The sequence below is a fragment of the Mchenga conophoros genome, linkage group LG14 (genome assembly GCF_057382185.1).
Source record: "Mchenga conophoros isolate Kocher_MC1m ecotype Shallow Benthic linkage group LG14, M_conophoros_male_GT1.1, whole genome shotgun sequence".
In the NCBI taxonomy this organism is placed as follows: domain Eukaryota; kingdom Metazoa; phylum Chordata; class Actinopteri; order Cichliformes; family Cichlidae; genus Mchenga; species Mchenga conophoros.
This window is the reverse complement of record NC_140539.1, coordinates 26888353-26913743: the sequence shown is the minus strand read 5'-3', so window position 1 is coordinate 26913743 and position 25391 is coordinate 26888353. Positions and strand designations below refer to the sequence as shown.

The 25391-nt window shown below is 40.0% G+C and overlaps 1 protein-coding gene and 1 pseudogene across 1 annotated transcript; both read right to left on the bottom strand.

The window, feature by feature from the left end:
• Positions 1-9557: 9557 nt before the first annotated feature.
• Positions 9558-13402, bottom strand: LOC146559923 (extracellular calcium-sensing receptor-like; annotated as a pseudogene).
• A 6373-nt stretch (positions 13403-19775) lies between these two features.
• On the bottom strand, positions 19776-23313 carry LOC146559922 (extracellular calcium-sensing receptor-like). Its single transcript, XM_085244894.1, has 8 exons — positions 23019-23313; positions 22846-22932; positions 22394-22663; positions 21986-22192; positions 21629-21904; positions 20975-21202; positions 20769-20892; positions 19776-20686 (listed from the first exon to the last, which is right to left on the bottom strand). The coding sequence occupies exons 1-8, from the start codon at positions 23277-23279 to the stop codon at positions 19776-19778; spliced, it is 2364 nt and encodes a 787-aa protein (XP_085101020.1). The 5' UTR covers positions 23280-23313.
• Positions 23314-25391: the final 2078 nt, after the last annotated feature.

Here is a 25391-nt window from a genome sequence, read left to right as displayed (position 1 = left end):
ATGGATACAAAATGGTTTATCATTTAATTGTTCATATTAGTGTCTAAAACTGGGCTGTATGTATAAATGTTATGTCATTTCTTGTTTGAAATAAAGATGAAAGTGTGCCTGCCAGAAGCCTTCAAAGTAGCCTGCTGTGAGCAACTCTAGGATGTTTTTAACTACTCTGTCATTAAAAAAAAAACATCCATGAGTCCAAGCAGCATGTGTGGTGGTAGCTACCCAATGCAGCCCGCTGTTCCGCAGCTCGATTGGCATTTGCTAGAGTACAGCAGAACTGCCACGCCTTTGAGTGGACCATTTTCTCAAAAACATGAATAGGTTCAGGGTAAGCATATGTGACAGGTGTGAATGAACTGGATACTTGCCCTGGTGCAAGTACTGCCTGTAACATTATCCATCATGACTGATTTGGCTATGGGTCAGTGATGAGATTACTTGTGGAGGAATATTGTTGCAAAGTTTTACATATGTTCCAAGGATATGTCTTGGAAGATTTTGAAAGAATCAGAATGAAATCCTCCAACCCACCGTCAAAGGGAGTGTGCCCTGGGTTCATCCAGTTCCTGGATGAAAAAGGTAGTTATGCCATTGACTGGCTCATCCCCAGCACGTCATCAGGACCATTCCCAGGTACTGTTGGGATTACATATAGACACGTTGGAGCAATACACACTGCTGAGCTACTTTATGACAAATTAATTTATCAAGATACAATAGTCCCTTAAATTTTGAGGCGACTGTTGTTGTAATTTGGTGCTGTATAAATAAAATAAAATTGAATTGTGTAAAATGTAAGAATTAACATTAGGTAAAAACTCTCAGTACACGATAAAAAAAAATGCTTCAGGGCTTCTGGTTATGGCATCTATCTGAATGGCAGCAAAACTTCGGGCTCCGAGCTTTACATCCTCTCATCGATTTTCTGCCGCAGCTAAAGCCATATTTCTATTGGCACTTGTCCCAACACAAGCTTCTGCTCCGACCCAGCCAGTCAACATGCCGCTTAACCATATAAGACATAGACATAAGCCTAAAACAGTTGGAAAGGAAGGATCAGATGATGATGGTAGCAACGAATATGAAACCGAGAAAATGGAAGAAACTAGTGTTCTGGCCACAACTCAGTTGCTGAAAACACACTTCACTACTCAACTGCATGAAGTTATAACATCAAACTAAGAAATAAAGGACGCAAATGGGGTCTTGTCAGAGAGGCTTACCTCAGCTGAAACCCGTATTAGTAAAGTTGAAGACAACGTCTCCTCCCTTACAAGAAAAGAGGCTTCCCTTCATAAGAAACTTCAGGAACTCCTACTAAAGGTGGACGACCTGGAAAACAGAAGCCAGACATCAATGTTCCCTCTAATTTTCCATGTGTCTGAGCGATCCCTTGGACCACTGTGAGCGACATCAGACGTGTGCACTGTGGTCACGCCAGCATCGAATCCATCCAAGTTACATGGTTTATTAAGATAATCAAATTACAGCATTTACATTTATGTTCGACTACTTTTAATTAACTGCTTTAGCCTACTTACAATGAAAATGTAAAACAAAAATGTAGTCATTGACCTGTGTCGTATGTTAACACTATTGGAAGTAAAAATAACTTGAACCCCAATTTTGAAAACACAACTTTCTTCTTCTTTTTTTATAAAGCTCTGACTTGTATTATGAGTATGAGTCTGTGGTCTGGGAGAGAGTCCTGTAACTCTCTGTCTGCAAAATACAGTATACAAAAACCAGTGTTGAACAATTAATTATATAGCTACTTCTTCAAAAAAGTAACACAGTTTGGCAAACAACAAAGTTTTTTGCAGCTATTTTTTTTAAATGCAGCCAAGGCGTTTGGCGTTAAACATTTCAAAATATTTACAGAACGAGATCAGGTGTTCTGCATCAATTTTGATGCCACACAAATTATTTGTGCCACTCCAAAAAAATATTTCTGTCCACTATGAGATAAAGGAGAACAACAGCCTGATACCTGCAGGCCTGACAAAAGGAGATGTATCACTCCTATTATGTAACAGAGCGAAGGTGATTTTATTTCCACAGTGTTTTTAAAGGAGGGGAACCTTCCCTTCCCTGGATGACATCCCCCCACACTGAAATATTAGCAGTCCCTGCTAATGCTCCATCTCCCTGTAACGCTCTGGTGGAATCCCACGCGTGGTCCTAGTGGACCGTCTAAGGGACATACCTGACTCACTCTGGTGAGGTGACACACAGTCCCCATTTCTGTTTTATTAAACCTGAAGCAGAAGTATAATAATATGCGCCCTTCTGTCCCATGCCACAAAATAATCCATTTCACGTCCCAATAGCATAGCTATCCGGAAGCCATTAGGTCCTAAACTGCACCTAGCTGCTACTGTGGGGATACTTCCAGGCCTAACCTGGATTTCGTGCTTAATCCCAAGCACTGCTGCCTAGCAGCAAACCATTACCCCACGTCCCGCAACCCTGCAGCTGACCTCCCATGGCAACCTAGGTTGGACGTTCCTTATTCACTCTTCTTGTGGCCAAACATACCTGCGCACACTATCCATACCCATCTGCTCAGTGGTCCTTGGCTTTGGCTCCAACGGTCTATCCTCCATCTTCTTATTTGGCCTATCCTTTTTAAACTACAGCTGGGGCACCAGAATACACACACATCATCAATTTTACTATTCCCCTGACTAACCCAACTGCTCTTGACTCCGTATTCTGTCGACAACGCCAATTATGTAACGGAGCGAAGGTGATTTTATTTCCACAGTGTTTTTTAAAGGAGGGAAACCTTCCTCCAAACGGACAGAGCAGTGGAGCCGCCAAGGGAAAGCACACGAATAAAAACTGTATAGTTAAAATATAATTTATCATATTTAAATAGTTAAAAATATAAAATGAATTAAAACAACCCTGGCCAGGGGACAACACAATAAAAATCAATAAAACACAACAGTAAAAGTCCAGTGGCGTCCGCCACGGTATAAAAGTCACGAAGAATTAAAAATCCAGTGAAGTGGTGCAGAAGGGAAACCCAGCGGCGTCCTCGCCTTCCTCTCCGCATTCTGTGCCCCGGTGCGCTAAAGAAAGGGAGGCAGCGGCAGTCACTACTCTTTTAGGCAGCTTTCATTCGTTAAAAGGGGACAAGTCAAAAGACTTACCCCAGGTGGGCAGAGCTCTCAACTTCGCCCGCCGCTTCTCTGTAACCGCCAAGCTCCACCAGTCCCATCTGTCACTGAGCACTCTCTGTAAATTACCACTCGCTCCTTTCCTCTCAGGTGTGTCCAATTAGTAAAACGGGAAAAGGGCGCAGTCTCTCCAGGACAAATTGACGGTATAACCAAAACATGCAATCTAAATAAAACACTGCACAAAATATGACCAAAACATGCAATATAAAAAATAAGCACACTTCACATTAAAATACAGCAAAGCAAAACAACATCCGTCCTTCCCTGGATGACACTGTAACACCTGTAACATTCAGCAGTCGCCTCATTGTTCTGACGCACACAAGAAAACTATTGACTACACTACACACTAACACAAGATTTGTGCTAAACGTCGCAAATCTCTCACATCTCAAAACACCGCCGTCACTCCTAAAACTTCCCCCCGTTTCTTAACAACTTGCCATATCATTTTTTGATTGGTTGACATGGTACTTTTTTCGACCAATAGGAAATGGTGGGGGTGTTTTTGGTTTTGCTTTTGCTCAAAGGCAGAGAGTGTATTCGTGCCTTTTTTCTTATATAACGTTTCTTCCCGCAGTAAATATAAACAACGATAGTATTCAGGAAGAAAACCAAACATTGCATATATTTTATATTTTGACTCTGGTTTTACGTGGCCTATCAACACAATTTAAAAACTGGTATAAAGTCCACACTTTTTCCGTCAATTGTTCCGTCTGTCCTGCTCACATCTCCAATGGTTGCACACGTTGTCATTAACGTGGCTTCACTCCACATCAGCCACGCCGCTTTGCTAGCTAAAACACCGGCACATAAGGACGCTGTCATAGCCTGTCGGTGACTAGCTGCGTATATACGAATGTGAATCGCATTATTGGCTGGACTATGAGGTGGCATTGTTCCATACGGGAGCAGCCAGTCACTTACTGACTAGCACTGCAAAACAGAATAGTAGAAGTTTTAATTTTAATTTCAATTCAGGTTAGAGTTTTTCTTTGTGCACAATGCAGATTTTCTTTGCGCAGAGACTGTGCCAGCAGTGTGCAATTGCGCACGTGCGCAGCTTAGAGGGAACATTGCCAGAGATTCAACCTGAGACTTGTCAGATTACCTGAGAGTGCTAAACAAGGGGAAATCACATTTTTGCATGTGTGTTCCCATCTCCCCCCATCATCGAGCGAGCACATAGACTACAAGGCCAAAATATCGCAAACGGCTCACCCTGAGTGGTCATCATGAAGTTCTTGAATAATCAAGACAAGTTGAGGGCGATGAGGGCAGAAAATTAATGAACAACAGACACCATGTGATGTTCTTCCCTGACCTGTTGACAGAGCTTCAGAAAAAGTGGAAACAATATAACCAGGTAATTTTCCGTCACAGCTACTGGCACCTCTTTCACACACCAGTGGCAGTGGAAGAAGTCAACTAAAAGGTGCAGTTCTGATGAACAATTTCAGCTTGTTCACCTTTCACCCACAATACCCCCTTTCAGTCCCAATACACAGTTACGCTAGCATGCAGTGCGCGCACTGTGTGTAAGCATTCTCCACGACACTGCGCATCAGCATGTCGCCCGTCAAACTGTCGCTGTCCTGCAAAACTCTGGTTGGAACTTCATCACCCACCCACCCTACAGTCCTGACTTCGCACCCAGTGACTACGACCTGTTCCCAAAGTTGAAAGAACATTTATCTGGAAGCCGATTCTGTGGCGGCGAGCGGGTATGACATAGGCATTGTAAAACTGCCACTGGGTCTACAAAAATGCATCGACCAAATTGACGATTATGTAGAAAAATAAGTCTTCGAACTTTAAAATGATGTAAATATTATGGAAAATAAATGGTTGTTTGTATTAAAATAATCTAAAATAATAGGAGGCCTTACTTTTGGGATTGCCTTCGTAATTTAAACAAATTCAGAACATCCAGACATGGCTCAAAAATTGGATTATTTGCAGATGACATTGTTTTAATGCTGTCCAAATTGAAGAGTTCAGTTCTCCAGCTACTCAAAACAATTAACTCATTCAGCAGCATCTCCGGTTATAAAATGTATTAATCCAAATTGGCCATTCTCTTCTTTACACATTCTGAAAGAATTAAACCATCCATTTAATCAATTTTTCAAGTTGCCAAAGACAGCCTTACCTATCTAGGTATAAAAATGACTCCAAAAATAGATGAATTGGTATATGCAAACTACACTCAAGCAATTAGCTCTGTTGTACAATCAATCAATAGATGGTCTATGGTGCCAATCTCTCTGTTTGGACACGTAAACATACTCAAGATGAGTGTTTTCCCACATTTCTTGATCTTTTCCAAGCCATTCCTCTCAGCCCACCAGATGACTTCTTCACAAAGATAAAAACAATCTTCAATAAATGTATCTGGAATAACAGACAAGCCAGATTATGCCTATCGTTACTATATCTTCTGTATGATAGAGGGGGCCTAGGTATACTAGACCTCAAATGGTACTATTGGGTTGCCCATCTCTCTACAGCCAAGTTATCTTGGGTGAAATTTAGAAAGGACAAGCACTACCTCCTTACTGCTCAATTCTTACCTGTATTCAGGAAAATATAAAGATTTGATGTGCTTCAATGACTTGACACAGAAATTTGGCATTCCTCCTAAACATTTTTTAAAATTTCTTCAAATCAGAAGCTTTATTTCAAAAACTCAAAAATCTCTAACACTGTCTACTCTAAACTCATTAGAGGACACTGAAATAAACAACCACCAAAGGAAGGGCGTAATATCCCACTTTTATAGTAACGTTAGACACGGCTCTCAAACATTCTCATGGTGTCAAGGCTTAAAATGTAGTATACCATAGAGGAATGGCAGAAAGCCTGCTTGAAAGCCCAAACACAATCATTAGCCAATTATATTGGATTAGTTTAAAGTAGGTGTTTATAGAGAACATATGTAACTCCAACACTGTTAAACAAATTTGATCCTAACATTCCAGACATATGTGTTAATTCAAGTTCAAGTTCAAAGTTTATTCGCCACATGCAGTGGCAGGTTGCCCTGCAGTGGAATGAACCCGCCCCCCGACCTTACACATACAACACAGACATCACATGGGGATACAAGTCAGAGAACGGTTGCATTACAGAAAAAACACTGAAATGTACACTACAATGGGAAAGGTACAAGAGGAAAAAAAGAGACCTCTACTCATGCTGGGCTACAGGAGGACAGCATGAGAACAGGAAACAAAAAAACTCCTCTGCACAGAAAAGCACATAAATGTCCACAGTACAACATTATAGAGCACGTGACCAGCAACAGGGTTGGGTAGGGGATAAGGAGTAATCCCAGGCAACACAACAGTCATCCTGCCACTGCGCCGACTCTCCAGCGCGGGCCCAGACCCACCTCGTGTTCCCAGGAGGCAACAAGCATCGAAGGCATTGGAAGGGGAAGGGAAATGTGTGAGTGCTTATCAGTGTAAGTGTATGTGTGTGAGTGTCCATAGTTCAGCTGAGACAGTGTCCTTCGCCCTATCAGGCTAAGTAAACAGTCTGCTAGCCAATCCAGGTGGCCTTGCATGGGATGGGAAGAATAGTCATCACACAGTCGTTATCAGGAAGTTTTTGTTCGGCTCCAGCCCCAGCTGGCGCCATGGTGTCCGCATGTTGATGTTGTCAATTTTCTTTTTATGCGAGCAGCTCAGAAGAGAAGAATTTCAAGCTGTTCTTAACACTCCGACACTGGTCTCTCAATCTCCGGTTGGAGAGCCGCAAGCCTCCCCATGATGGTATCAAACTTCTGTTCCATGGTGTTATCATTCTTTTGATTCTGAGACCCCACAACTGCAGTGAGCCGTTCTGCGATGTGATCCAACTTTCGCTCAAGGGTCTCATTTTGAGTAGGCCTCTCTTGGATGTATCCCAACATACACTCAATGGTGTTGTTTTGAGTCTTCACAGCAGCTGTAAGCGTCTCCAAGGTGTTAACCACACTGCGTTCGTTGTGAGAGGTAGCGTCTCGTCCTGTCGCTTCGATTCCAGCGGGCAGCTTTGGGGAGGTTTGAACAGCTGGTTCCACTCTCTTATTTCTCCGATAAGTCAGGGCCAATCCAGCTCCAATCAGCAAGAACCCTGTTATCATGGTTCCGAATATGCAGACAGCCTCAGATCTCAAAATGGTGGAGCATTGCTCAAACTCTTATAGCCTCTGGTTCTCCCACCTTATCATAATAGCCTAAACATTCACATGCTTTTCTCTCACACGGCGCCTAAGCTACGACCTTGGCTCCCCGTTTATCTGCTCCTGCTGAGTTGGGGCAGAAAACTCCAGTATATTCTGTTCTCTTCTAATCAGACAAATAAGGCGATGACTTTCTGCAAACAGTATTTCTTATAACATCATAAAACAATATCATTCATCCACAATAAATCAGCAGTCTAATGTAATGCAAATCAGTTTAACGAATGCAATAGTTATCAGCTTCTTCTAATTCAGGAGAATAATGCAAACTAAAACTACATAATAATTCACAATCTTTAATTAGGGGTATAACATGGCATAAAATAATATTATAATCTAACAGTAGATATCTTCAGCGTCCTCGATCAACAGTCCCGCCAGGCACATGACCCTCCAGTTCTGCCACCCATCCATCGTGTATCCGGCAGGGAAAGTCCCTCCAGGGCACTCGGGCTCTCCCGAGCCCAGACTCCTTGTTGAGAAAAGGGTGTCAATAGCATTCAGAGACCAGTTGATCAAATCCATAATTCTCTTTTAGGTTTTAGAGAACGACAGTGAGAGACTGTTCGAGGGAAAGTAACACACACGAGACAAGACAAGGACAAGAGGCTAATTGTGGGGACAAAGGCACACTAATGCATTGCCTGTGGGAATCTTCTGAAACCCAAAGGTTTTGGAAAGAAGTCTTAGATGTAATTGCGCATATTACAAGTGTTAAGCTGAATCCGTGTCCAAAATTTTATTCTAGGGATCTTCCCCACTGAAATGCAATCTACTGCTTGTTACAAGCAAAATACATATAGCCAAATCTCGGAGATCCATTACTAGACCACATTTGAGAACTTGGCTGTTGACTTTGTCCAAATCCCAAGCTTTAGAGAAACTTACTTTTTTGATTAAGGGTAAACATGCTTACTTTAAAAAGATGGGGAAAAAAAGTGGGGAAATTTTTTGTCTTTTTTTCGAATATCGAGCGATGACCGACAATGAACAGATATGACTGTACCCATTTAATTTGCATGGGAGATGTGCTGTTGTGGTTTTTGAAGATAGCCTGAGGAGCTTGCATGTGCTGGACTGTTCAATGGTAGGACAAGAGATGGAGATGTTAGATTGATTGCAATGAAGGAAGACACAGCTCATTGCTACAGCCGTTTTATCGGATCTCTCTCTCACTGACTTGGAATCTTCGGAATAAACTCTAGCCTGAAGCCCTGGGGAAACCAACTTAAAACGTATTGTCTCACTGTGTGTTCTTTTAGCACTGTCTGTTTCCTTGTTTGTTTGGGGTTTTTTTTTGTATGTGTGTTTTTTTTTTTAATAATATGAGGCCATATTTCCATGAGTGAGTGTATATATCAGTATGTGTGTATACACAAGCTGGCTATACTTGGTGAGTGCACACTATTATTATCTACTTAATTTTCTATTTATTTTTACATATTTTATTTTATTTATTGATTTTATTTTGTTCTCTGTCTACCTCATTTAAATCATTTTCTTTAATCATGCTTTAACTTCAAATGCCACTAAATTCTGCACTGAGGCTCTTCCAAATAACTGTTGGGAGAAACCTCTAAACATCCTGTCACCGGGTGAAAAAAAACCCTCCTCTATCGTCACAGTACCATCAATCAGAATGCGCAATTCAAATCAGGTGAGATTCAAACAGGTCAAGCAAGAAAGCAAGAAAGAAAATAGCTGCTATGATATGTATGAATGCATAATAGTGAAAGCCAAATGTCTCAATTGCTTGTAATCCAAAATTAGCGCTCAAAAATGAAAAATCCTTGTATTTAAAAGTCGCTAAAACCATATACTCACTGCAGATCACTGAAGGTGACCTGCAGTTTTTGAACCGGTCATAAAGTTTAAAATTCTAACAACCTTGCATAAAATTCATTTATTTGAAAAATGGGTCAAAACTTCTTTGTATCTACTATTTCTGTTGTTGATACTTTCAAATTCATATAAGAGTATTATAAACCCTAGTCAATATACATCACATTTAGAAAGACAAGATATACAAGTATAAGCAATATGAGTCTTGCATGAATCTAATTATTTATATATTCATGATTTATTAATTTATATGTATTTATTTTCATGCATGCATTTTAATTTATGTGGAAACATTTTTACGATTCAGCACCACGACCCATTAAGGCCTTTTTTGTGTTGATCTCCGGTCTCATCAGGATTATGTAACATTTGGGTCCAAACAGTGTGATCAAGAGTCCAAAACTTGAGGCCAGGATGGCAAATACCTCCACTGCATCTGCATAATTTCCCGGTGAGCTGATATACACAGGAACAAAGGCCACCCACACAGCACAGAAGATTAGCATACTGAATGTGATGAGTTTGGCCTCATTAAAACTATCAGGGAGATTCCTTGCCAGGAATGCAATAAGAAAACTGAGGACAGCCAAAATGCCAATATAACCCAATAACACTGCAAAACCCACAGTGGACCCAACTGTACACTCATAAACAATCTTATCATTTTGGTATTGGGTGTTTTTATATGGAGTTGGAGAGGAAGAAACAAGCCAGGTAGTGCAGATGGCTGCTTGAATAGATGTAAGGCACAGAACTGTTCCTCTCTGCTGCGTAACACCAAACCACTTCAGACTGGTTCCCCCTCCTGGCTTGGAGGCTTTGAACACAGCCAGAACAACTATGGTTTTTACCAGGATGCATGAGACACACAGCACAAAGCTGATGCCAAATGCTGCATGTCTGAGTTGGCATGTCCACATCCTGGGTCATCCAATAAACAGCAGTGAACAAAGGAAACATAACTTGAGTGACAGCAAAAGCTGGAAACTAAGTTCTGAATTGTTGGCACGTACTATGGGTGTTCTGCGATGGTAGATAAAGATCCCTAGAATAACAGTACATATAAATGTGCCCAGTAATGAGGCTGCTGTCAAACAAATACCCAGAGGCTCAAGGTAAGAGAGGAACTCGGTCTTCTTTGGCACACATTGGTCACTCTGGGGGTTTGACCAAAAATCCTCTGGACAACTGGTGCACTCCAAGGAGTCTGATAAATAGGAAAAAGATGAAGAAAGGGGAGGATGGTAAAATGCATATTATAGTTAATATGAATTAAATTAAATATGGCATGTTGAAAGATAAACACTTACTGCTCTTATTAGTGACTTTTCCCTCAGAACAAGGGATGCAGTCAAAACAACATTTAGGTTCCCCCTTCTTTCTCACCATGTGGGTACCAGGTGGACAGCTCTCACTACATACTGATCGAACTGGCTGTTGGACAAACTTAAATATTACTTACTAGAATGAAATTCACTGTACATGTGACAAAAGGTAAAGTCTGAAAAGCCATTTATGACCTTTTTTGATTGAAAGTTCCAGAAGATTTTGTCTTCATCAAGTATGATTTCTTCATCTTTGAAAGTTGACCTCTTAACCTCACCCACATTCTGAACTTTAATGCTTCCATCAGGGAGCCACAACCAGTTCATAACATCATAAATTGGCACCACATCACCATTTTCATCAAATGACACTTGATCACCAAATGGAGTGGAGAAATTTACCCTTTCCAAGTAATAAAGAAGCTGTTAAAAATTATAAATTAATAAATTATAAAAGTAATATATAAGAAATAGATTTCAAAGTACAGGCAAATTAAATCTAGCACTTGTTATACCTGTACATATAAATGCATTAAAATCCAATTCTAAATTAAACACGGGACGTCTCTAATCGCCATATATATGCATATAAGTTAATGTGCTCTATTATAAATAACATATCCTACAGGGTGCATCTTGTTCTGAAAGTAATTATAGAACAAATGATTTACTCATAGATGGAGTATAAACAAATATCACACCTGCCATGGCTCCAGTGATTGTAAAGTGCCACAGCTGTGACCACTGAAAGGCCCTCTTCTTGGCTTGCACTGCAGCATGTCATCAAGGGCATATGCCAGAGCATAAACAGCTTTGTACACATTGTACTCAGGCCGGAGGTTGGAAACGTCCAAGAACTTCGTATTCACATTTTCTAGATCTTCCTGTCCAGTGCATAGTGCACCTCCACCTTCCATCCAGCCTGGTGGAGCTGGAGAAAATCTGCACTGGAATGTGAATTCCCAGAACTGATTCACCTGAAATATGTTATTGGCGAATTTTTATTTTATGCTTTGTTTTAACATTGACAACAAAAAATTCTTGCAACTACCACAGTAAATTTTTAAACTCTCACCATGCTGTTTCCATAGTTATTATTGTGATGTAGATCAGGACGTGTTTTTAATAGGAATTCCCTGAGCCCTGGTATTTCTCCTCGTCGAATAGCAATGCCCAGTGTACCACCCAGGTATGGCATGAGCTCAGGTGTTTGGAGCACAGCACCTGTTGCTGTCCAGCCTTCACTGGCTAACCACTGTAGGCCTGTTACATTCTGCTTGGCTACCTGTGCATTATATATTACCAAATGTAAGAAGTGATCATTCCACAAATACTTTGGTGACATTAAGATGTGACTGAAGTATTTCCTGATGTTAAAACTTATTCTATACCATTTGTGTTCTGTATTAATTCAAATAAAAATGTAATACATCTTTTACACAGAGTAGAGATGCAGATTTTCATAACAAGAAATAATCAGATTCTTTTAAAATTGCACCTCTTCTATAAGGTTTATCATGTGACTCAAATGTACAAAGGCAATGACCACACGAGCTGTTGATTTTTTCATCACATCCACAATCCTCCTCAGTTCATCTGTGTCTTTGTCCCAGGGTAAAACTTCAACGTAGGCAAGGCAACCTTCTCCAGACAAACTGAGCTCGGATTGTAAGGATCTGGCTGCATGAAGTCCATAATCATCGTCAGTGATGAGCAGACCTGCCCAAGTCCAGCCAAAATGTTTTAGGATCTGAATCATAGCACGTACCTAAGTGAAAACAGATTAAAACATGAGTGCTGCTGATCAGCTGCTGTTGACGTTTTGTATTTGTCCTGATTGATTTTTTTAACCTGGAAAGCATCACTTGGGATCGTCCTAAAGAAGGATGGATACTTTTGACGGTCAGTCAAACAGGAACATGTGGCAAAATAACTCACCTGTGAAAACCACAGACAATATATTGTACATTATTTTTGACATTGAATTTACAGTTAAATCAATATAACCATAAATAATATTCTATGGTTAAACTGAAAACTTACCATGGGTACTCTGTACAAACCTAAGACGCTGGAGATAGCAATAGAACGTGTAGAGGAAGTTTCACCCACGATCGCTAGGACTGGAGGTTTTCCAACACATGTATTATGTAATATAATTTGTTCCTCTTGACCACTGGCTAATGACAACGCTCCACGGAATCCAATTCTAAGTTCAGCACAGTTGTCATAAAGAGTGTATCCCACAGTCACATTAGGCAGCAAGTTGGAGTTGTTGTTGATCTCATCAACAGCAAAAGCCATGGTTTGTGCTTGCCTAAACCCCTGAACATAGAAACTAATAAAAAAACATTTTGATTTGAAAAATACATCATTAGAAAACATGTTACAAAGATACTCATACAAATAATTAAGGAAACTAAATAACAACAATTATAGGGATATTTTAATGAAAAAATAATCAAGAACAAGCTTCAGTCAGTATGCGTTATTCTGAGCGTCAGCGAAGAAAACAAAGTATAGTTACTTTAGACATAACATTTATATTTAAATTAGCATTAGGCTTGTCCCTGTTCTCTCTCTTTTTGTTGTTTCCCTGTCATATTTACCTTGTTTTACTTCCCTATTTCACCCTGTCATACTTACCCATGGCAAGAAGGCTGTTGTGGCTGTGAGGTAAAAGACAGGTCAGGAACACTTGAGAAAAAGTGGACTGGAAACAATCCACCCAGGATGACATCTCCACTCTTGTGCATTATGTTTAGATGAAATTGCCCCTGTAGCTGACATGAGGAGGGAAACACAGAAGAGGACATAGCATAAGAAAAGTAGGAATACAGCAAAATGAACAAGAGCAAATTACTTCGTAAAAATGAGCTCATGACAGCTTTCAGATTTTCTGACCTTAGTCATTGCATTTTATTGCATTGCCATTGCCTTTTATTGACATGAATCGTGCACACCGCCCTTCAGTGAAAATCAAGAAGAAAGGGCAGGGCTTAACCGTTTAAGACCTACCATAGAAAAGTCCGCAAGAGTTTACTTTATATTTTTACATGCTGTAGTGCCATTTTTGGGAGCATTTCAAGTTGCTATACATCAATACAACTGTTATAGCCCAAATTTTAATAATATGTATGCATTAAGTCCATAGTAACTACATAAATTGCAAAAAAGTGCAATAAACTACAAAAAAAATTAAAATTGTTTTTGTTTTGTTTTTTACATATATTTCTACTTGGAGAAATTTAAGAGGTTTATCCCTCAAAACTTTAAATACAAAAAAGTTGCAAAAAATAGTTTACAACAACAGGAAATTTATTTTGAGTGTCTTCATAGTTTTATTTTTGAGATACACCATTTTTTATATACTGCAGAAAAAACGAAAAACAATCCTATAATGCAAATTTGCAAAACAAAAACAGCATGTGCATCAAAATAAACTATTTAAAGTAGTGCAATTTGAGTCCTAAGCATCCCAGAAACTATTCAGAAAAGCATAAAGTTAAACATAACTTTTAAAAACATCAAAAAACATCAGTATGGGCTTTTAAGGCCTACAAGTAAAAAGCTACATTTTCCGCGAAAATGACGTCACTTCCGGTTTCGGGCAGGTAATGTCGGACATGCGATTGTTTGCGCTGACGTCTATTTTAATGTAGGAAGTGTTATGAACAGCTGATCGGATCGGCAAAGCGTGTTTCTGGAATATTATGTTTTTGTTCCTGCAAGCGCTTTTTATGCAATTTTTGCAAAGCTATATGTGGAAGGAAACCATGACCTAGGTCAAGCTGATGGCATAAGATGTATGTACAACTCCTCCGGTTTCATATGCAAAAAAATATTATTGTGCTAGCTTACGTGGTTCCGGTTCTACGGGGATTTAAAAATAGTTACGCAAAACGGAGCGTGCCCGCTCCGACTGGCTTTAAAGAGTTAAATACTGATCAGATATTACTTTTGTATCCAGGCAGATTTAGGTAAGATTAGGCAGATTTGAGTGTATTACTTCTCAAGATGACCTCAAGCTCACAAAAAATAATTTATTTTTGTCTATGGTTTCATTTTTGTTAAATATCATTCTGTTTTTCAATGGTTATAATAGAATAATGAATGTTGTGTTGGTTCAACCAAGACACCAGGTGCACATGGAGCAATATGTATTGTGGTGAGCTGGGAATCTTACAACAAAAGACCCACACAGAGGTTGAGCCTGCAGTTCTACCCCAAGTCACGAGATTACACTAGCCGCTCCCAATACGCCATAATATCAAACTGTCACGGCTGGGAAGGCGAGCCGTGTGGTGTGGAGGAAGGAGGACCCAAGATGCAAGCAGTGGATGAAAATGCTAGTGAAGTTTATTTACAAGGTATAGTGGCAAACAAGCAGTGGGGCATGACAAATAACTGAGAACACCTAAACTGGGAGAACTAAAATAACAGACCTGGGAGCATACGACAAAGGGATGAGAGGCTGAGAGGCTGAGAGGCAGACGACGAGCAGGACACCGAGTAACACAGACTGACACCGAGGAACACAGACAAACCAGCAACAGGCAGGAGAACACACAGGGCTTAAATACACACACCAGTAATCAGCGGATGAGAGACAGGAGGGCAACACAGCTGGGAGAAATCAGAGCTGATGGGACAGGGGAAACGTAAACTGAACACACTCACATCAGACAGAGACCTTCACAATAAAACAGGAAACTCTGACACGGGGAACCAAACAAGACACAGATCTAAACAGACAGCTTCACAAACAGATGGGTGACACCATAGACAGACAGAGACACAGACGCAGACTCAAAGGCAGACCGAATATAACACATAGAACTCAAACAATAATAATCATCATCATCATAATAAACTAGAAAATGATAATAAACTAAAAGCGCTGGGTCACCGACCCAGGACCATGACACAAACTGTAATTCATATTTAGCAAAGTTTATGGTGAATATCTCAACAAGCAATGTTTAAAAAAAAAAACCCAAAAAAACAAAACAGTCCAAATCCCAATAGAATAGAATAGAATAGAATAGAATAGAATAGAATAGAATTCAACTTTATTGTCATTGCACATGCACAGGTACAGGGCAACGAAATGCAGTTTGCATCCATCCAGAAGTGCTTTAGTGATATAGATATATTACAATATATATTAGCAATAATATAGATATGTGAGTATATTACAGAAATGGGTCTATTATGGTATGTTATAATGTACACGGTATGAAGTATGTTGTGAATATTCTATAACTATAAGTATGTACAGGCTGTAGTGAGTACAAGCTATGTACAGGATATGGACAGGATATAAATATGAAAAACTATACAGAATATGAAATAAATAACTTTACAGAATCTGGGATATACAGCTATACAGAAATGGGAACTATGCAAGTTGTAAACAGTTGTAGGATTAAAGATTATCGAATGTACAGAATGATTATTTACACAGAGCTATACAGTAGTGCAGTTAAGATAAGTGAGGGTGTAGATAGTTTCTACAGAGGCTATATAAAGTGCTAGTGGTTGTGAGTGGTGGTTCAGTCAATAGTTTTTCACTGTAAAATTGTCATCATCAGAATTTTTTTATTCCATGAGTGAGTTTTTTTTTAAAAATAATAATAATAATACATTTTATTTATCGGCCCCATTATAGACCGTCAAGGTTGCCTAACAATAGTACAAAATAAATAAATACATAAAATCACAAAGTAAATGAAAAAAAACAAGCATTAAAGTATAAAGGCAAGAATAAAAGCTAAACGAGGTAAATATAGGTTAAGACAGAATCATAATGAAGGCTAGGTAATTTTGAATAGATGGGTTTTAAGACGCGATTTAAAAGTGGTGAGAGAGTTTGTAGTCCGAAGATCTGGTGGAAGTGCATTCCAAAGTCTTGGGGAAGAACAACCAAAGGCTCTGCGTTCCAAGCAAGTGAGCAGGTGGAACAGACAGAACGGAAGTTGAAGAAGAGTGGCGTGTACGAGGGGTTAAGTATGTATGGAGAAGATCAGATATATGTGGGGGAGCAAGGTCACGAAGAGCTTTGAAGGTAAGAAGCAGGATCATGAAACTGAAACGGAGGTGAAGTGGAAGCCAATGGAGCTGTTTAAGAACAGGTGTTGTATGTTCAATTTTTGGAGAGATTTATGAAGTAGGAATTTACCACAGAGAATTGAATTACAGTAATCGAAACAACATATGAGAAGAGCATTGACAAGAATGGTGGTACTGTTTGGAGAGAGTGAAGGACGAAGGCAGTTAATATTACGAAAATGATATTATTTATATGTGCTGTGAAGGAAAGAGTGCTGTCGAGGATGACACCAAGACTCTTAACTTGAAGGGAAGGTGTGACAACAGAGTGGTCAATGGATAATGAAAGACTTCTGGTTGGAACTTTAGTCAGTTTTGATTTGGTGCCTATTAGAATAAATTCTGTTTTATTGCCATTAAGTTTAAGAAAGTTGTGAGCAAAAACCAGACCTTGATTTCACTTAAACAATCAGAAATAGATGTGGGTGGGATAGTAGCTGTAGGTTTGGAAGATAAGTAGAGCTGGGTGTCATCTGCATAGCAGGGAAATTTGATGTTATATTTCTTGAATATATTACCTAGGGGTAGGAGATAGATAATAAAAAGTAAAGGACCCAGGACAGAGCCTTGGGGTGTACCGGAGTTAACTGGAGCAGATAGTGATCTGTGAGTGCGTAATTGAACAAACTGAATGGACAGAGAGATACGAGGTAAACCAGGCGAGTGCTGTACCATCGATGCCAAGAGATGTGTCACAGCCGGGCAGCCAACTCAAGGATTAGGATGCACACACCCAGGGCTGGACTGGGACAAAAAAATCAGCCAGGGCATTTTGACTAGCGACCGGCCCACCAGGTATTATAGGAAAATCCACAAAGCCAGGTGGCGCTCGGACTGGTCCCGCAGCTCTTCATGCTGGCGACGCACCTCCACCGCCTGCTCCCGCTGGGCGGCCGCCATTTCGGCCACCCTCTGGCCCAGCTCCTCCCTTCCCTGGCTCCGATAAGGACCCGCCGTGCCGCCTCCTGGGTTTCGGCACCAATGTGGTGAGAACAAGGCACGACGGGACCACAGATCATCATTCAGAGCCATCTTTATTTACACTCACCACAACACAACACCACACACACCTGAGTCCCTGTGTTTTAACCTGGTGGGCGTGATTACGGATGCCGTGCAGGTGCGTCCATCCTCCCTGCACAGCACCGCAGACCACGCCCCACCACATATGTGTAAAAAAGATTTGTGTGTGTGTAAAAAAGATTTGTATGTGTAAAAAGAATTTGTGTGTGCGCAGTTCAAAAAAAGCGCCCCTCGGACAGCCAAACCCATCTGTTCTCTGATTGGATTGTTATATTTGTGATTGACATGACATTGACCAATCAGATGAAAGGAAGAAAAATAGGGTCAAAATTCGTACTTGTAACTTGCAGGGTTTTTTTTGGCTAAATCCACACACAAATCTTTTTTACGCACACACAAATTAATTTTACACATACAAATCCTGATTTACAAGTACAAAACTGATTTACAAGTACAAAATATTTATGACCACAATTGAGCCCATAAAGCTAGCCAAACAGTAAAGACACAGTGAGTAAATACTTTGGCAATAAATTAAGGAGTGAGTACACAGAGAATGTGCTTCGGATGAAGCACGTGAAGATTATACTATGAAAAAATAAGTTATCTAATTTTTTAAAATTAAATTGCTATGCAGATAAGCTACTCAAACATACCACTGTGTGTTGGAACAGGAAGTGATACTCTACCGCAGAGAGAGTGAACACCAAGTGACAGCGCCACTCAAAGGAGTGCCAAAGAAAGAAAGGGGAAACGCAGACAACCTGATGAGGAACAAAGGAAAACACACACAATATATACACAGAGGGTAATGTACCATGTACCATGTACCAGTACCGTGACATCTATACCATTTATTTTGATTATTAAGTCAAACTATCATCATCATCATCATATGACTCCTTAATGTAGGGAATAAACCACACAAAATTTATGGGAAATTGGAGGAACAAGCAGGAACTATGTGAAACCTCACAATGTATATATAAATAAAAAGATTAATAACACAATTTAACTGTTGGATCATTTTTGAAATCCTGAAGCAATGCAATTTAGCCATGCGGCTCAATGTAAGGAGCTCTCTGATTGGTTGGACAGACACAGGCTGGATGCCTGGATCTACACTGCTGTTTGTGCTTATACCTTTGCCCTGCTAAGAATTGTGTGTGCTTGTACAAAGGCCATTCAGCTTCAGGATTTACTCTAACCAACGCGTATATGTGAAGAATGAAGAGACCCTGCAATGAAACAAAACTGAACCTCTGAGTGTGCACCTGTGGACTCAGTCTGACTACCTGTTGAAGGTGGCTAACATGGCTAACACTAGCATCACTGCATGTAACCCTGTTATTCCTTCCTCATTCCTTATATGAATGAGAGAACTGACAGAGGGACGTATTTGAATATCTTCTGTTCCACCTTTCCTAACCTGGAAGCTGAGGATGACTTAATCCTGACAAGGACACAAACCTCAGCACATATCATAGATGTTTCATTCTCTGTGCAGCAATTTCAGAGACTGATCGCAACAACCACTCATTAAGATCGTCCAGAAATCTGTCCCTTTCTGGCAACTGTGGAAACTTCAAATAAGAAGAATAAGAATCCATATGTAATGGTTTGTTTATTTAGAGAAAGTAATTCTGTATTATGTATAAGGCTAAATTTAATCATGGTGAGCCACACACGTGCATTGGAAAAGTATAAATGATTCACATTTTAACACAATCATGAAAAAAAAATGTAATAGAGTTTCAATAGAGTACCTAACTGTTTTTGATATGTTCTCCTAACTGTTTTACCATGTTCTCACTTTCATGGTGTGAATGGAAAGAATTTTTTTAAAGGTTCAATATATTTGGTTAAATGTATAATATGTAATAATTTGTTTTTCTGCATTAACTTTTCTGCTACATATGGAAAAATATTGTGATTCAGTCCCACGGGAAATTATTGCTTTTTTGGTGTTGAGTTCTGGTCTCATTAGGATTATGCAACATTTGGGTCCAAAAAGTGTGATTAAGAACTGCTTTTCTAGTCTATGTGGAAAAATACTTAAGATTCACTGCCACGACCCATTATAGCCTTTTTTGTGTTCAATTCGGGTCTCATTATTATTATGTAACATTTGGGTCCAAACAGTGTGATCAACAGTCCAAAACTTGAGGCCAGGATGGCAAATACCTCCACTGCATCTGCATAATTTCCTGGTGAGCTGATATAAACAGGAACAAAGGCCACCCACACAGCACAGAAGATCAGCATGCTGAATGTGATGAGCTTGGCCTCATTAAAACTATCAGGGAGATTCCTTGCCAGGAATGCAATTAGAAAACTGAGGAAAGCCAGAACGCCAATATAACCCAGTAATACTGCAAAACCCACAGTGGACCCAAATGCACACTCATAAACAATCTTATCATTTTGGTATTGGGTGTTTTTATGTGGAGTTGGAGAGGAAGAAACAAGCCAGGTAGTGCAAATGGCTGCCTGAATAGATGTAAGAAACAGAACTGTTCCTCTCTGCTGCATAACACCAAACCACTTCAGACTGGTTCCCCCTCCTGGCTTGGAGGCTTTGAACACAGCCAGAACAACCATGGTTTTTACCAGGATGCATGAGACACAAAGCACAAAGCTGATCCCAAATGCTGCATGTCTGAGTTGGCATGTCCACAGCCTGGGTCGTCCAATGAACAGAAGTGAACACAGGAAACACAACTTGAGTGACAACAATAGCTGGAAACTAAGTTCTGAATTGCTGGCACGTATTATAGGTGTTCTGCGATGGTAGAAAAAGATCCCTAGAACAACAGCACAAATGAGTGTGCCCAGCAGTGAAGTTGCTGCCAAACAAATACCCAGAGGCTCATGGTAGGAGAGGAACTCTGTCTTCTTGGGAACGCAGTAGTCACGCTGGGGGTTTGACCAAAAATCCTCTGGACAACTGGTGCACTCAAATGAGTCTTAAAAAGAAGAAGATGGTGAAATGCATATTATATTTCAAAGAAAAAAATAAATATGCCATGTTGAAAGATAAACACCTACTGCTTTTATTAGTAATTTTTCCCTCAGAACAAGGGATGCAGTCAAAACAGCATTTGGGTTCCGCCTTCCTTCTCACCATGTGGGTACCAGGAGGACAGCTCTCACTGCATACTGATCGAGGTGGCTATTGGACAAAGTTAAACATTACTTGCCAAAATTACATATGCTATACATGTGACAATGTAAAAGTCTAAGAAACGTATAACCTTTTTCAAATCAAAGTTCCAGAAGATTTTGTCTTCATCAAGTATGAGTTCTTCACCTTTGAAAGTTGACCTTTTAACCTCACCCACATTCTGAACTTCAGTGCTTCCATCAGGGAGCCACAACCAGTTCATCACATCGTAAATTGGTACCACATCACCATTCTCATCAAATGACACTTCATCACCAAATGGTGTGGTAAAGTTCACCCTTTCCAAGTAATAAACAAGCTGTTAAAAAAATAAAATAAACTATTGGACTCATTATATTTAAATATAGAAATCAAGGTATTTCACTAATAACCTGTATGTATGTGTACATAATAAACAAGCTGTTAAAAAAGTGATTCATCAGAAATAAATTATTTTTCACATTGAAATAGTGGCATACTATTCAGAGGTCATTATGCCTATTTTATTTAAATATAGAAATTACAGGAAGAACAAGTTATATCACAAAAGGTCAATGATCTCTCCGATCTAAATATACGAAGCACTACACTATCAGGAGTACAGAAAATCCTTTTAGCTCCTTCCAGCTGTTTAACCAGTAAAACATATGGCATTTTGTTTAATCCCACAGGATGAATGTCACCCTGAAAGTAATTACAAGCAAACAATTTGTTTAGTTAGGTGGACTGTAAACTGATATCACACCTGCCATGGCTCCAGTGACTGCAAAGCACCACAGCTGTTCCCACTGAAAGGCCCTCTTCCTGGCTTGCACCGTAGCATGTCATCAAGGGAATATGCCAGGGCATAAACAGCTTTGTACACATTATACTCAGGCCGCAGGTCGGAAACGTCCAAGAATTCATTGTCCACATTTTGCAGCTTTTCCTGTCCAGTGCATAATGCACCTCCACCTTCCAGCCAGCCTGGTGGAGCTGGTGCAAATCTGCACTGAAATGTGAATTCCCAAAACTGATTCACCTGAAATATTTAGATTTTATAAATATAAATTATGATAATATCTAGTTCTTGCACATACCATACTAAATGTAAAAACCTCACCATGCTATTTCCATAGCTATTGTTGTAATGTAGAGTGGGACGTATTTTTAACAGGAATTCCCTGAGCCCTGGTATTTCCCCATGGCGAATGGCAATACCCAGTGTACCACCCAGGTATGGCATAAGCTGAGGTGTTTGGAGCACAGCAGCTGCTGTCCAGGCCTCACTGGCCATCCACTGTAGGCCTGTTACATTTTGCGTCACTACCTGTGCATTGTAATATACCAAATATTGAAACTGGCAAATACTTTAGGGACATTATCATGCCATTGAATTGCTTCTCTTGCAAAATAATTCCACATGATTTAATTTCTTTACTCATTCACACAAACATACAAAATGTTTTACACACTATAGTTAATTCAAATCTTTATAATTATTAATAATAAAATTGTTGTAAAGCCAGACCTCATTCATAAGGTTTAGTATGTGACTCTCATATGCAAAGACAATTACAACTCGAGCTGTGGATTTTTTCATGACATTCACAATCCTCCTGACTTCATCTGTGTTTTTGTCCCGAGGCAAAACCTCAAAGTACGCCAGGCAACCTTCACCAGACCGACTGAGCTCAGATTGTAAGGATCTTGCTGCATTATGTCCATAATCATCATTACTGATGAGCAAACCTGCCCAAGTCCAGCCAAAATGTTTTAGAATCTGGATCATAGCACGTACCTATGTGAATACAGATTAGAACAGAGGTGCATAGTCTAGAAAAATCTTTCATTAGAGTTACTTTTCATCAGCTTTACAGCACATCATTATGTATTCTGTTGGAAAACAGGTATTCATCAGGTATATGCTTAAAAATACTTTAGTTCTTTATTTTTTATTGCTTTAATTTTGGTGATGTTTACCTGGAAAGCATCACTTGGTATTGTCCTAAAGAAGGATGGATACTTTTGACGATCAGTCAGACAGGAACATGTGGCAAAATAACTCACCTGTCAAAAATGCAAGCTTTATATTGTATTAAATATACAGTTAATTCAACCAACAATAACATGCTATGGTTAAACTGAGAACTTACCATAGGTACTCTGTACAAACCTAAGACGCTGGAGATAGCAATAGAACGTGTAGAGGAAGAATCACCCACAATCCCTATGACTAGAGGATTTCCAGCACATGCATGATCCAATATAATTTGTTCCTCTTGACCATTGACTAATGACAATGCTCCTCGGAATCCAATTCCAAGTTCAGCACAGTTGTCATAAAGACTGTATCCTAAAGTCACATTAGGTAAAAGTTCAGAGTTTTTGTTGATTTCATCAATAGCAAAAGCCATGATTTGTGCCAGCCTAAATCCTTGTACATAGAATCTAAAAAAAGAAAAAGTTAATTATTGTAAAATAAAAACAAGATACTTGGAAAACGGAGTGCAAAATTAATTAACAAAAAAAATACAGACACTGAATGAAAACAATTAAAAGGACATTTTAATGAAAAAATAACAGCAGACGGTCAAGAAACTTGCATGATGATATTAATACTTTAGTTATAAAATACAATGGAACTCATTTCCCACAATTTTTTCTTTTCTTCATTCCCCCCTGGCCATACTTACCCATGACATGTAGGCTGTTGTGGTTCTGAGATAAAAGACAGGTCAGGAACACTTTTAAAAAAATGGACTGGAAACAGTCCACCCAGAATTACATCTCCAGTCTTGTGCACCCCATTTAGATGAAATTCTCCTTGTAACTGACAAGAGCTGGGAAATACAGAAGATAATAAAGCATAAGAAAAGTAGAAATATAGTAAAACAAGCAAGAGCAAATTGGTTTGAAATAATAACCACATGGCAGCTTTCTGATTTTCTGAGCCTAGTAATCAGGTTTTATTGTTTTGTCATTCCTTTTTATTGGAATACAGTGTTAGATAATCTTGCAGCCCACCCATCTGGGAAAAGGGGGCAGGGCAGACTTAGAAAACAGTAAAAGTGAATTAGTAGATAACAAGAACTTTGTTTTGTGTGTGTGTTTTGTTAATTTCATTTCTTTTTAACAGATGTAAAAGATTACTGAATATTTTTATGGTTCAACAAATGTATGAAATACACATCAAAAATATGATTCATGTACAGCAAGGTTTATGATGAAAATACCTTGTTAAAATAAAATATTAAGTCAAATCTAGCTGTCTTGGACTATAAAATTTCCATATTGTAAGAATTTTTTTTTTTTAATTTGTTCTTTTCACACAAAAGGAACCTATGCACACAGTGTTCCAAGACAAGTAAGTGTTTATTGTCAGAGTTTTTCATGATTTCTGCTTGGGCATCTCTCCAGTTGCCTCCACTCTGGCTCAGCTAGCACAGCTCTCTCATCAGGTGCTGGCATCCTACTCAAATAGGGGAGGTATGATTAGATGATGGTTATCAGCTGTGTAGGTTAGCCTTCCTGCCACCACAGCCTGTTTCCACTGCTCCACCCCTCCCCTGCAAAACCCCAGTCAAGGCTGAAGCCAGAATGTGGAGTTTATCCAACTTAAACTAGCATGTCCAGGGTCATGGGCCGTGGGTGGCGAAGCTCGACAAATGGAACAGTGGTGCAAGAGTTGATGGAGGAGAGGCATTGTTTTGCAGGTGTAGTCAAACAGGAGGGGGGAAGAGGAGGCCCGGGTGAGTCCAGAAAAATAGTGATCTGAGGCAGGGAGACAGGCAAGCCAGACTGTGAGGACTGGCCCTGGGACTGAGCTCCTCTCTTTTTAACTGGGTCCTGGACTTCCTGACCAACAGACCACAGTCTGTGAGGATCCACAATGTCTCCTCACCTTCCAGAGTCCTCAGCATTAGCTCCCCGCAGGGCTGTGTGCTAAAGCACCTCCTGTTCACACTGCTTACATATGACTGCTCACCCAACCATCCAAGCTGTCATATTGTAAAGTTTGCAGACAACACAGCTGTGGTTGGTTGCATCACAAACAATGATGAGACCGGCTAAAGGAAGGAGGTGGAACACTTGGAGGACTGGTGCAGGCAAAGCAATCTCTGCTTAAATTAGAAGAAGACGAAGGAGATGATTGTGGACTTCAGGAGGGGAACACACACACACACACCCCTGCACGTTAGAGGATCTGCAGTCGAAGTAGTACCCAGCTACAAGTACCTGGGTACGTACCTGGATAGCAACCTCACCTGGAAAAACAACACTTCCAGCCTGATCAGGAAGGCTCACCAGAGGCTCTACTTCCTGCGGAGGTTGAAGCGTGTGGGAATGGAGAGCTCAGTCCTCATCTCCTTTTACAGATGTGCGGTAGAAAATGTTCTGTGCTCTGGCATCAATGTGTGGCACGGAAAATGCACTGTGGCAGAGGGGAAAGCTCTACAGAGGGTGTTGAAGGCTGCACAAAGAGTTGTCGGAGGCAGCCGCCCAACCGTCACAGACATATAAGCCTC

What these genes read in the sequence shown, in the direction of transcription:
- LOC146559922 (XM_085244894.1), bottom strand. Translation starts at nt 23,279, where the DNA reads ATGGCTTTTGCTATTGATGAAATCAACAAAAACTCTGAACTTTTACCT. An exon ending in TACTAAACCTTATGAATGAG is followed by an intron (nt 22,193 to 22,393) that starts GTCTGGCTTTAC and finishes TACAATGCACAG; the next exon opens with GTAGTGACGCAAAATGTAAC. An exon ending in GGAACTTTGATTTGAAAAAG is followed by an intron (nt 20,893 to 20,974) that starts GTTATACGTTTC and finishes TTTGTCCAATAG; the next exon opens with CCACCTCGATCAGTATGCAG.